The sequence below is a fragment of the Styela clava genome, chromosome 1 (genome assembly GCF_964204865.1).
Source record: "Styela clava chromosome 1, kaStyClav1.hap1.2, whole genome shotgun sequence".
Lineage (NCBI taxonomy): Eukaryota > Metazoa > Chordata > Ascidiacea > Stolidobranchia > Styelidae > Styela > Styela clava.
In genome coordinates, this window is record NC_135250.1 from 7,783,606 (window position 1) to 7,797,071 (window position 13,466).

Consider the following 13,466-nt stretch of genomic DNA (forward strand, 5'->3'; position numbering starts at 1 on the left):
GGCTTCCACAATATCGTAAATGAAGGCAAATACCCCCAGGCAATACAAATTATCGAAAACGTGTTTTGCTTGTTATAGAATACGTATACTATCTTTTTTATTAACGTAATGGTTTGAGGTTTGGATCAAGCGTGACTTGCGTGTATATAATTGAAATACACTTCTTATCTATAGCTAGTGATTGGTGGGAGAAAATATGGCTGTTTAATCCTTAAATTTTGGTTCAGGTATTTATAAACTATCCATGGATTAAAAGTTTATTAACCCTATGTTACATGGCTTTTTCGATCTATACCGTCAATATGGTGAGGACTAATGAACTTGGAAGCTTAAAACCGAATTTGTTTATCGTTTTTTCCCGAAACATCAACGCCATCAGAACTGATATTTTAGGGAATATGGCAGCTTAGAGGTGAAATAACCCAATCATTTATATATTAGTTCTGGTCATTAAACTACCTATATATTAAATAAATTTATCTCATATAAGACATACATCATATTGTTCTGATAAGATGATGACAAAAACATGTATGTAATCGCCACTTGACATTGGCTTGGCATCTATAAATAAAACTTGATTCCGTTAGACATAAATTCCGCAAAAATAAGACACAAAAATTCACATATCGTCCTTATTAAATATCAGCACATCCTAATTTGCTATATTTTAGAACCTGGTTGTTGAAGCATTAATAAAATTGATAGCGTCTCAGCTAATTTAACACCCCTTTATCACAAACCAAATTAGCGAAAGCTTCGTTTTTAGAAGTTATATATGCAAGATGTCAAAAGTTTATTTGATGAATAAATATATTTAAATAAAAAAACTTGGTATATATGTAAATGATATGAATATTCCACCGTTAGTGCACCCTGCTGCTCACTGGAACGACAATACGCCCGTAAACATGGTCCGAAGAATTAACTCATCGATGCCGCAAGGTGTCTCGCGTAATTGCCCACATAAAGAATGTGAACTTCCTGAAAAAGATGTCGTTCGACTATTGTTATATTTGCTCGTCGAATTTTGTCTATTACAAGAAAGATACAGCTAATCTGAATCTTACAGTGAAGAAAGTACTTAGCCTGGTTTAACCAAATTGTCTAATAAACCTGTAAAATTCTATGTATTGTTATATGGTTTCAGTATTTGAATCAATTTTTCTTCAAACCTTGCTCTAATCAAAAAAAGGCATGAAGCAATTAAGCAAGCATTTTCAATGTCTCCAAAATAAACTATACCCAACCTGAGAGGATTGCATGAACCAACGTAACAGACTATGGTATATATATACTTTTATTTACATTACATATATATTCACTAAAATTCTTACACACAAACAAACACAATAAATGAACAAACTACCCCACCAATTTCTGATGTGTTAATATAAAACCTACAATTTGTATGTTGCTGACTTAAAATACGTTGTTGAATAAAACAAAATAATTAAATATTTAAATTCAAATTGTAGAAAACAATAACAAATTGTAAACTACATCCATAATGCAATTATAGTACGATATAATACATAAAGCAATTTCACATTTGCGAAATGGTTCAATAATAACACTGCAATAAATGCAAGCAAATGGAGACTTAGTAGTATTACAATCGTTCTTAGGAGCGATGGTGTTATGGTTATGGCGTTGTACTGACTACGTTGGTATCGTATGGACATTCGACAGGTCACGTGAGCGGGGGATCGCCAGGTATGATTACCTGGTATGATGATTCGGTGAGAATAAATTGGACCAATTTAAGAGATGAAAAACCCGCGCGTTGGTGTAACTCTTCGAAATTAGCCAAATTTGGAATAGAACAATTGGCACTAATTAGGACAGTCCAAAAATAATTTGAAACCAAATCAAAGTAAAAAACTTTCAGAAAACAAAACTATTCTACTGTGAACTACTTTAATTAAAGGAATTGGTCTAACAACTGCAGAAAAGAAGATGTTGTCAACAACATGAACAACAATACAGCAACACTACTGTCTGCGAGTTGTTTCTGTAAATAGTCAGATTTTCAGTATAAAAAATGAAAAATCTCAAGGCTCAATTGGCCATACAGAAACATTTCACATCCAAGTAGGAACATTATCCAAACAAAGCATTTCCGTAACTAGTCAGGCTCGTCATAAGCCTCAAGGTGAAACCACCATGTCGTTGGAAACACTGTTGATTGAATGAATGTTATATGCTGGATTTTGATATTTGAAAACATTTATTAATGATGTTCTGTTGTTGCCTTAATTTTTGGTACAAAATAAATGAAAGATTGATAAATATCGCCTAAAAATTTATGATAATTCATTCGGGAATTTTTGCAAAAATTGCTACAACACATTGTTTTTAACATACGCACGAATGTGAATCAATTGTTAAAATATGGTACAATACTCGAATTTAGAAGATGACTGGACTTTTTATAAATAAATTAACCATTATTAATTCTCAGATTGACGTTATTTGTTATGCCCTAACCTTTGCTTTATCGGTGAGCTTGAACAACGGACTAGCCTTGGTTCGAGATCTTTAATACGAATGCGATACCAACATCTTATCCAAACGCACTAATCACTGAGTCATCGCGACCAAAGTTGCGACATTATTGGCAGAGCATTCGGCTGCTTTCAAATTGGTAAACTTCGTAACATAGAACTATATATGTGCCAAACGGGGTTAAGACTTTAAGGGTCTTTATATAGATGATAGATGCATTTGTCACTACGTTAAAACAGAATTAGAATCATAACACTGTAAGTTGAGAGGTACATCCTCCAACAATTACTACTTATATGCATCTAGAATGAATATCCACCTAACAAGACCAGGTGTGGAGAATGGGCAAGCATTCGATTACCAGTGGGATAAATACAAAGTATAATCCTAATACTACCTATATAAAATACTATCGACACAGAGTTGTAAGTCGAGCCGAGTTTATCTGTACAGGATTGGGTGCGCGATTTAGTTTGATGGAAAATGAACAAATTTGTCAATTATCAAATTCAACTAATTAACAGGTATTGAAATCCCCCATAAAGATTTGTTTTATTTATTAAATAATTTTACCAATTTCATTAAATTTACAAATACAACAATTTTAATTCTGGATTGCGCTTGGAATTGTGAATTCTGGTCAAGTATATGGGTTAAAATCAGCTCGCTTACAACTCTGTGCCCCTAAATAGTCACTCACGCTCGCACTCAATCAATTATAATTAAACTTTTATGTTAATGTTTGCGATGTAAACCCAAGCATCGCGCAAATGGGAATAACAAGCATTTCAGAAACTTGCTTGCTTTCTTCCCCTTTGCTTTCTGTCGAGGATGAACACGTCGGTGGTTACGACTTGTGTTGATTGACTCGTTTTCCATTTTCATGGGTTTCAGTTTTGCCTCCATTGCTTCCTCTGTTCTTGCTCTCTCAAGGCTGTAAAGAATTATATATATGTGTCAGATGGAACTCTGAAACAGGACTTTACTTGAACGCAAATTGAATCACTGTGTGCGTATATATGACTAGCCACTTGGCCAAAAGAACTTACACGCTGCTCTAGTCAAATATTATGTCGTGACTCTAATAAGTGTTACCATTACTGGCGTTTAAATTTACCCGTTAGTAGAAGCAGACGGGACATACGATTTTCTTATTATACATAACTCTTGATTCTACGTTATGAGATGCTAAAACCGTCGTTAATTAGAAATAAATAAACACAAGTTAGTAATCACCATTCATCAATGAGTTTGTCAACCATCACGTTGAGAATTTCCGCTACGTTGCTGCAATATTCATACGATAAAAATATTTCTTCCGGATAATTCGGGATGGGGAAGGCGACTGCTTGTGGTTTAGGATCATGAAACGATTCTTGATCAAACAATCCAAGAATGTTGTCCTCCAGTTGCAGGCTTTCCAAAGATCCTTTTTAAACAAAATATGTTCAATATAGGGCACGAAACTTGAACTTCCCAACGGTTATTTCCATTCACAAACATTAACATTTTCGTTAAAATGTAGTTCCAGACGAGCCCTCAGCACCTTGGCTACAAATATGTAGGGCCGACCGGTCGGCTTTAATCTATAAATACGAGTATAGGTCATCACACTTATTTGTTCCTATACTACGCCTCAATATTGTTTCACATTTCACTCTGCTTACTCAAACTTACTTAAATTTGGATAGCTGCGTGTCTCCATTATCGGAACAATTACCTGATCTTGCGTCATCACGATAGGTTCGCTAGCCATTTTCTCCATAATTTTCTGGTATTCGACATGCTTCGTTTCGAACAAACCTGGGAATTTATAGCTAATTTTTTAACATCTATATTTTAAAATTCCATTACATATTTTAAAAAATATACTTACTCAAGATGCAAGGTGAACTTTGAGTGCTCAGCCAGCATTCCTGCTTCGGTTTTTGAATGATTGATGGATTGAGATAGTACTCGCTTCTCCACTTTTTGGTTGTCGTTAGTGGTGAGATCTATGTAAATTAAAATAAATTGTACCGTGGACATTTTAAATAGTAGTGATACAAATATCATGCCCAAAATGAAGCGAAAATTCAGAAAGATGATATGTAGTAGTATATTCGGTAAACTAATAGCGAAGAGGTTTGTTAACGTTTACGCTATCTTAACTTCACCCTAAATAACTCTTTTCTACAAAAAAGTAGTCAGCTGATGTACAAGATTAATGATAGGTTTATAATCTTTTGTGAGAAAGTCTCCCATATTCTTTTGTAGAAAAAAAAATCGACACAGTTATCGCATTATTCATTCTCGACTGCATAATTTTCATCTAGTTGTTCACGCGGTGAAAACTGTGCAATTGATATTTTCTCAAAATATAAATCAATTTTAATAAAATTGTTACGTTTATGACGTCACAATAACCAAATACACTTCGCCGGACGTCCCATTGCTTGTGGCATTTTATACTACTATATTTGTTTGCCGTTTAAAGTGATTTCCAGAATAAGTGTTAGATAAAATTAAAATAAAAAAGCAGCTTTCCACCTCATGAAACAGGATTGTTTTCGTGTACACCGTAATTGTGTGCGGGTCGCTGACGACGATTTCGCCACTCGTTTGCCTTGCTCATAACTGTATTAGCACGGACCGCGGCAATGAAGTCCAAACAGACTTCATAATGGCGCCAAGCAAAGTGATTAGTTCTTTTCTAAGCGCCTCATAGTGTTGTGCTGGAAGCCTGCTTAGTAAATTGGTTTGCAGCTCAGGAATCGGTGGACACTTGGTTGTGTTATCATACGGACTTCAAACTGAGGTTACATGGTTTAAAAAGATCGGTAAGTTCTGAATTACGTCAGGTTTATTTGTGTTTGTTTTATGTTAATGCACTAATGTAGTATTGCGGTACAATACTTTCATATGGAAGGGCTATTCGTACACTAATGAATTGTTGTGACCTAAGTGACAGAATTTCCGTACTTCATTGGGACTGAGAATATTCTGCCAACCGTATTTTCATGTAAAACTGACCTTCGCACTATTAATGCTTTCAAATAACAAAGTGTCCACACGATCCTCATTTGCTGCAAAGCTAGACAATGTATTTTACGCTACAAGCATTTTTATTACTCAGTAAAATCACATATTTAAGCAAATTAAATGAGACGGTCAAAGAACAACACACCACAGTTGGCAGAAATATTCATGTACAGGAACGGCACTTCGATATCGAATAAGAAACATAGGGTGTAACAAAATGAAAATGATTACGTAGTCTAATTATCGCGTTTTTAGACTTTAGTTTGGTTCTAATTTCAATGTCCGAGTCAAATTGGTATTATTTTGAGTTAAAACACGTCCAATAAATGAATATAATCTGAGATAAGCAATTGCATTTTTGAAGATTCTTGTAAATAGCAAATACTTAATCAATAACCTTGAACGTTGTTTCGGATGTTTTTAATAAGATAGTTGTATATATAATGAAAGCGTGGATTAATGTTAAAATATTTTTGCTAAATTTTTTGTCGATATATATAAATATATATATATATGTAGAATTATATGAACTGGGATTTTGCCGTACACGTAAGATACGGTCAAATTCCAAATGGAATGTGGAGATTCTAAATATTAAATAAATTTATCTCATAAGAGACAAACAGCATATTGTTCTGATAAGACGGTGGAAAACATGTATGTAATCGTCACTTGACATTGGCTTGCCATCTATAAATACACATTGATTCCGTTAGACATAAATTCCGCAAAAATAATACACAAGAATTTACATATCGTCCTTATTATATATCAGCACATTTTAATTTGCTATATTTAAGAACCTAATTGTTGAAGCATTAATAAAATTGATAGCGTCTCAGCTAATTCAACACCCCTTCATCACAAACCAATCTAGCGAAAGCTTCGTTTCTAGAAGTTATATATGCGAGTTATATATGTCAAAAAATTAGTTGATGGATAATTATATTCAAATAAAAAAAACTTGGTTAATATGTAAATGATATAAACTTTCCACCGCTAGTGCGCCCTGCTCAATGAAACGACAATACGCTTGTAAACATCGTCCAAAGAATTAACTCCTCATGCCGCAAGGTGTCTCGCGTAATTGCCCACATAAAGAATGTGAACTTCCTGGAAAGGTTGTCGTTCGACTATTGTTATATTGGCTCGTCGAATTTTGCCTATTACAAGAAAGATACAGCTAATCTGAATCTTACAGTGAAGAAAGTATTTAGCCTGGTTTAATCAAATTGTCTAATAAACCTGTAAAATTCTACGTCTTGTTATTTGGTTTCGGTATTTGAATCAATTTTTCTTCAAATCTTACTCTACTCAAAAAAAGGCATGAAGCAATTAGATATTAATCGCGGCTGTTGGAATAGTTTACATGAAACTATTTGCCATTGAGTAACGCTTTATTAGTTTTCGCAAGCGGGAAGCATGATCTTTTTGTCATTTTCAATGTTTCCAAAATAAACTATACCCAACCTGAGTGGATTGCATGAACCAACGTAACAGACTATGGTATATATATACTTTTATTTACATTACATATATATTCACTAAAATTCTTACACACAAACAAACACAAACACAATAAATGAACAAACTACCCTACCAATTTCTGATGTCTTAATATAAAACCTACAAATTCTTTGTTGCTGACTTAAAATACGTTGTTGAATAAAACAAAATAATTAAATATTTAAATTCAAATTGTAGCAAACAACAACAAATTGTAAACTACATCCATAATGCAATCATAGTACGATATAATACATAAAGCAATTTCACATTTGCGAAATGGTTCAATAATAACACTGCAATAAATGCAAGCAAATGAAGACTTAGTAGTATCACAATCGTTCTTAGGAGCGATGGTGTTGTGGTTAAGGCGTTGCACTGACTACGTTGGTATCGCATGGACATTCGACAGACCACGTGAACGGGGGATCGCCAGGTAATCATACACCGTTCGGTGAGACTAACTTGGACCAATTTAAGGGATGAAAAACCCGCGTGTTGGTGTAACTCTTCGAAATTAGCCAAATTTGGAATAGAACAATTAGCACTCTTTAGGACAGTCCAAAAATAATTTGAAACCAAATCAAAGTAAAAGACTTTCAGAGAACAAAACTATTCTACTTTGAACTAAAGGGATTGGTCTAACAATTGCAGAAAAGAAGCTGTTGTCAACAACATGAACAACAATACAGCAACACTACTGTCTGCGAGTTGTTTCTGTAAATAGTCAGATTTTCAGTATAAAAAAAGAAAAATCTCAAGGCTCAATTGGCCATACAGAAACATTTCACATCCAAGTAGGAACATTATCCAAACAAAGCATTTCCGTAACTAGTCAGGCTCGTCATAAGCCTCAAGGTGAAACCACCATGTCGTTGGAAACACTGTTGATTGAATGAATGTTATATGCTGGGTTTTGATATTTGAAAACATTTATTAATGATGTTCTGTTGTTGCCTTAATTTTTGGTACAAAATAAATGAAAGATTGATGAATATCGCCTAAAAATTTATGATAATTCATTCGGGAATTTTTGCGAAAATTGCTACAACACATTGTTTTTAACATACGCACCAATGTGAATCAATTGTTAAAATAAAGTACAATAATCGAATTTAGAAGATGACTGGACTTTTTATAAATAAATTAACCATTAATAATTCTCAGATTGACGGTATTTCTTATGACCTAACCTTTGCTTTATCGGTGAGCTTGAACAACGGACTAGCCTTGGTTCGAGATCTTTAATACGAATGCGATACCAACATCTTATGCAAACGCACTAATCACTGAGTCATCGCGACCAAAGTTGCGACATTATTGACAGAGCATTCGGCTGCTTTCAAATTGGTAAACTTCGTAACATAGAACTATATATATATATGTGCCAAACAGGGTTAGGACTTTAAGGGTCTTTAGCTAGATGATAGATGCGTTTGCCACTACGTTAAAACAGAATTAGAATCATACCACTGTAAAGTTGAGAGGTACATGTTGAGAGGTACATCCCCCAACAATTACTACTTATATGCATCTAGAATGAATACCCACCTAACCAGACCAGGTGTGGAGAATGGGCAAGCATTCGATTACCAGTGGGATAAATACAAAGTATAATCATAATACTACCTATATAAAATACTATCGACACAGAGTTGTAAGTCGAGCCGAGTTTATCTGTACAGGATTGGATGCGCGATTTAGTTTGAATGGAAAATGAACATAATTTTCAAATATCAAATTCAACTAATTAACATGTATTGGAATCCCCTATAAAGATTTGTTTACATTATTAAATAATTTTACCAATCTCATTAAATTTACAATTACAACAATTTTAATTCTGGATGGCGCTTGCAATTGTGAATTCTGGTCAAGTATATGGGTTAAAATCAGCTTGCTTACAACTCTGTGCCCCTAAATAGTCACTCACGCTCGCACTCACTCAATTATAATTAAATTTTTCTGATAATGTTTGCGATGTAAACCCAAGCATCGCGCAAATGGGAATAACAAGCATTTCAGAAACTTGCTTGCTTTCTTCCCCTTTGCTTTCTGTTGAGGATGAACACGTCGGTGGTTACGTTTTGTGTTGATTGGCTCGTTCTCCATTTTCATGGGTTTCAGTTTTGCCTCCATTGCTTCCTCTGTTCTTGCTCTCTCAAGGCTGTAAAGAATCATATATATGTGTCAGATGGAACTCTGAAACAGGACTTTACTTGATCGTAAATTGAACCACTTGTGCGTATATATGACTAGCCACTTGGCAGAAAGAACTTACACGCTGCTCTAGTCACTTATTATGTGGTGACTCTAATAAGTGTTACCAGTACTGGCGTTTAAATTTACCCGTTAGTAAAGGCAGACGGGACATACGACTTTATTATTATACATAACTCTTGATTCTACGTCGTTAAAAAACGTCGTTAATTAGAAATAAATAAACGCAAGTTAGTAATCACCATTCGTCAATGAGTTCGTCAACCATCACGTTGAGAATTTCCGCTACGTTGCTGCAATATTCATACGACAAAAATATTTCTTCCGGATAATTCGGTATGGGTAGGGCGACTGCTTGTGGTTTAGGATCATGAACCGATTCTTGATCAGACAATCGAAGAATGTCGTCCTCCAGTTGCAGGCTTTCCAAAGATCCTTTTTAAACAAAATATGTTCAATATAGGGCACGAAACTTGAACTTCCCAACGGTTATTTCCATTCACAAACATTAACATTTTCGTTAAAATGTAGTTCCAGACGAGCCCTCATCACCCTGGCTACAAATATGTAGGGCCGACCGGTCGGCTTTAATCTATAAATACGAGTATAGGTCATCACATTTTTTTGTTCCTATACTACGACTCAATATTGTTTCACATTTCACTCTGCTTACTCAAACTTACTTAAATTCGGATAGCTGCGTGTTTCCATTATCGGAACAATTGCCTGATCTTGCGTCATCACGATAGGTTCGCTAGCCATTTTCTCCATAATTTTCTGATATTCGACATGCTTCGTTTCGAACAAACCTGGGAATTTATAACTAATTTTTTAACATCTATATTTTAAAATTCCATTACAAATTTTAAAAAAATATACTTACTCAAGATGCAAGGTGAACTTTGAGTGCTCAGCCAGCATTCCTGCTTCGGTTTTTGAATGATTGATGGATTGAGATAGTACTCGCTTCTCCACTTTTTGGTTGTCGTTAGTGGGGAGATCTATGTAAATTAAAATAAATTGTACCATGGACATTTTAAATAGTAGTGATACAAATATCATGCCCAAAATGAAGCGAAAATTCAGAAAGATGATATGTATTAGTATATTCGGTGCACTAATAGCGAAGAGGTTTGTTAACGTTTACGCTATCTTAACTTCACCCTAAATACCTCTTTTCTGCAAAAAAGTAGTCTGCTGATGTACAAGATTAATGATAGGTTCATAATCTTTTGTGAGAAAGTCTCCCATATTCTTCTGTAGAAAAAAAAATCGACACAGTTATCGCATACCGCAGGCATGTGCATACTGGCATTTAAATTTCAATTAATTGCTTACCATCATATCCCCAGAAGCTTTCACAATATTCATTCTCGACTGCATAATTGTCATCTAGTTGTTCACGCGGTGAAAACTGTGCAATTGATATTTTCTCAAAATATAAATCAATTTTAATAAAATTGTTACGTTTATGACGTCACAATAACAAAATACACTTCGCCGGACGTGTCATTGCTTGTGGCATTTTATACTACTATATTTGTTTGCCGTTTAAAGTGATTTCCAGAATAATTGTTAGATAAAATTAAAATAAAAAACGCAGCTTTCCATCTCATGAAACAGGATTGTTTTCGTGTACACCGTATCTGTGTGCGGGTCGCTGACGACGATTTCGCCACTCGTTTGCCTTGCTCATAACTGTATTAGCACGGACCGCAGCAATGAAGTCCAAACAGACTTCATAATTGCGCCAAGCAAAGTGATTAGTTCTTTTCTAAGCGCCTCATAGTGTTGTGCTGGAAGCCTGCTTAGTAAATTGGTTTGCAGCTCAGGAACCGGTGGACACTTTGTTGTGTTATCATACGGACTTCAAACTGAGGTTACTTGGTTTAAAAAGATTGGTAAGTTCTGAATTACGTCAGGTTTATTTGTGTTTGTTTTATGTTAATGCACTAATGTAGTATTGCGGTACAATACTTTCATATGGAAGGGCTATTCGTACACTAATTAATTGTTGTGACCTAAGTGACAGAATTTCCGTACTTCATTGGGACTGAGAATATTCTGCCAACCGTATTTTCATGTAAAATTGACCTTCGCACTATTTATGCTTTCAAATAACAAAGCGTTCACACGATCCTCATTTGCTGCGAAGCTAGACAATGTATTTACGCTACAAGCATTTTTATTACTCAGTAAAATCACATATTTAAGCAAATTAAATGAGACGGTCAAAGAACAGCACACCACAGTTGGCAGAAATATTCATGTACAGGAACGCACTTCGATATCGAAACACAGGGTGTAACAAAATGAAAATGATTAGGTGGTCTAATTATCGCGTTTTCAGACTTTAGTTTGGTTCTAATTTCAATGTCCGAATCAAATTGGAACTATTTTGAGTTAAAACACGTCCAACTGTTAACTTAAGTTGGTTAAATTAACCCAATATGCTATGAGAGTACAATGATATCTCAGTTTACAAACATCCATGTGCATGGTATCCACAGCCATAAATATAATGACAAATACACATATCACTGAACAAAATAAATTGAATTTAGTCCCAGCGCAAAATGAATATATTCTGAGATTGACTTTTTGAAGATTCTTGTAAATAACAAATATTAAATGAATAACCTTGAACGTTGTTTCGGATGTTTTTAATAAGATAGTTGTATATATAATGAAAGCGTGGTTTATTGGTAAAATGTTTTTGCTAAATTTTTTTGTCGATATATATATATATATGTAGAATTATATTAACTGGGATTTTGCCGTACACGTAAGAGACGGTCAAATTTCAAATGGAATGTGGAGATTCTAAATATTAAATAAATTTATCTCATAAGAGACAAACAGCATATTGTTCTGATAAGACGGTGGAAAACATGTATGTAATCGTCACTTGACATTGGCTTGCCATCTATAAATACACATTGATTCTGTTAGACATAAATTCCGCAAAAATAAGACACAAGAATTCACATATCGTCCTTATTATATATCAGCACATTTTAATTTGCTGTATTTTAGAACATAATTGTTGAAGCATTAATAAAATTGATAGCGTCTCAGATAATCTAACACCCCTTTATCACAAAACAAGCTAGCGAAAGCTTCGTTTCTAGAAGTTATATATGCAAGATGTCAAAAAATTAGTTGATGGATAAATATATTTAAATAAAAAAACTTGGTTAATATGTGAATGATATGAACTTTCCACCGTTAGTGCGCCCTGCTGAATGGAACGACAATACGCTTGTAAACATGGTCCAAAGAATCAACTCCTCATGCCGCAAGGTGTCTCGCGTAATTGCCCACATAAAGAATGTGAACTTCCTGGAAAGGTTGTCGTTCGACTATTGTTATATTGGCTCGTCGAATTTTGCCTATTACAAGAAAGATACAGCTAATCTGAATCTTAGAGTGAAGAAAGTATTTAGCCTGGTTTAATCAAATTGTCTAATAAACCTGCAAAATTCTACGTCTTGTTATTTGGTTTCAGTATTTGAATCAATTTTTCTTCAAATCTCACTCTACTCAAAAAAAGGCATGAAGCAATTAGATATTAATCGCGGCTGTTGGAAGAGTTTACATGAAACTATTTGCCATTGAGTAACGCTTTATTAGTTTTCGCAAACGGGAAGCAAGTTATTTTTGTCATTTTCAATGTTTCCAAAATAAACTATACCCAACCTGAGTGGATTGCATGAACCAACGTAACAGACTATGGTATATATATACTTTTATTTACATTACATATATATTCACTAAAATTCTTGCACACAAACAAACACAAACACAATAAATGAACAAACTACCCTACCAATTTCTGATGTGTTAATATAAAACCTACAAATTGTTTGTTGCTGACTTAAAATACGTTGTTGAATAAAACAAAATGATTAAATATTTAAATTCAAATTGTAGCAAACAACAACAAATTGTAAACTACATTCATAATGCATACATAGTACAATATAATACATAAAGCAATTTCACATTTGCGAAATGGTTCAATAATAACACTGCAATAAATGCAAGCAAATGAAGACCTTGTAGTATTACAATCGTTCTTAGGAGCGATGGTGTTGTGGTTATGGCGTTGCACTGACTATGTTGGTATCGTATGGACATTCGACAGGCCACGTGAACGGGGGATCGCCAGGTAATCATACACCGTTCGGTGAGAATAACTTGCACCAATT

At 34.3% G+C, this 13,466-nt stretch overlaps 1 protein-coding gene and 1 long non-coding RNA gene across 2 annotated transcripts; both read right to left on the reverse strand.

Annotated features, from left to right (window-relative positions):
* Positions 1-3,182: 3,182 nt before the first annotated feature.
* LOC144424457 (uncharacterized) lies at positions 3,183-3,876 on the reverse strand. The gene is made up of 2 exons (XR_013476724.1): positions 3,745-3,876; positions 3,183-3,442 (listed from the first exon to the last, which is right to left on the reverse strand). It is a non-coding gene; the product is annotated as an uncharacterized LOC144424457 (long non-coding RNA).
* Positions 3,877-6,202: 2,326 nt separating this feature from the next.
* LOC120339219 (uncharacterized) lies at positions 6,203-10,670 on the reverse strand. The gene is made up of 5 exons (XM_078114814.1): positions 10,594-10,670; positions 10,139-10,256; positions 9,939-10,064; positions 9,498-9,690; positions 6,203-9,202 (listed from the first exon to the last, which is right to left on the reverse strand). The coding sequence occupies exons 1-5, from the start codon at positions 10,645-10,647 to the stop codon at positions 8,977-8,979; spliced, it is 717 nt and encodes a 238-aa protein (XP_077970940.1). The 5' UTR covers positions 10,648-10,670; the 3' UTR covers positions 6,203-8,976.
* Between the last annotated feature and the right edge of the window lie 2,796 nt (positions 10,671-13,466).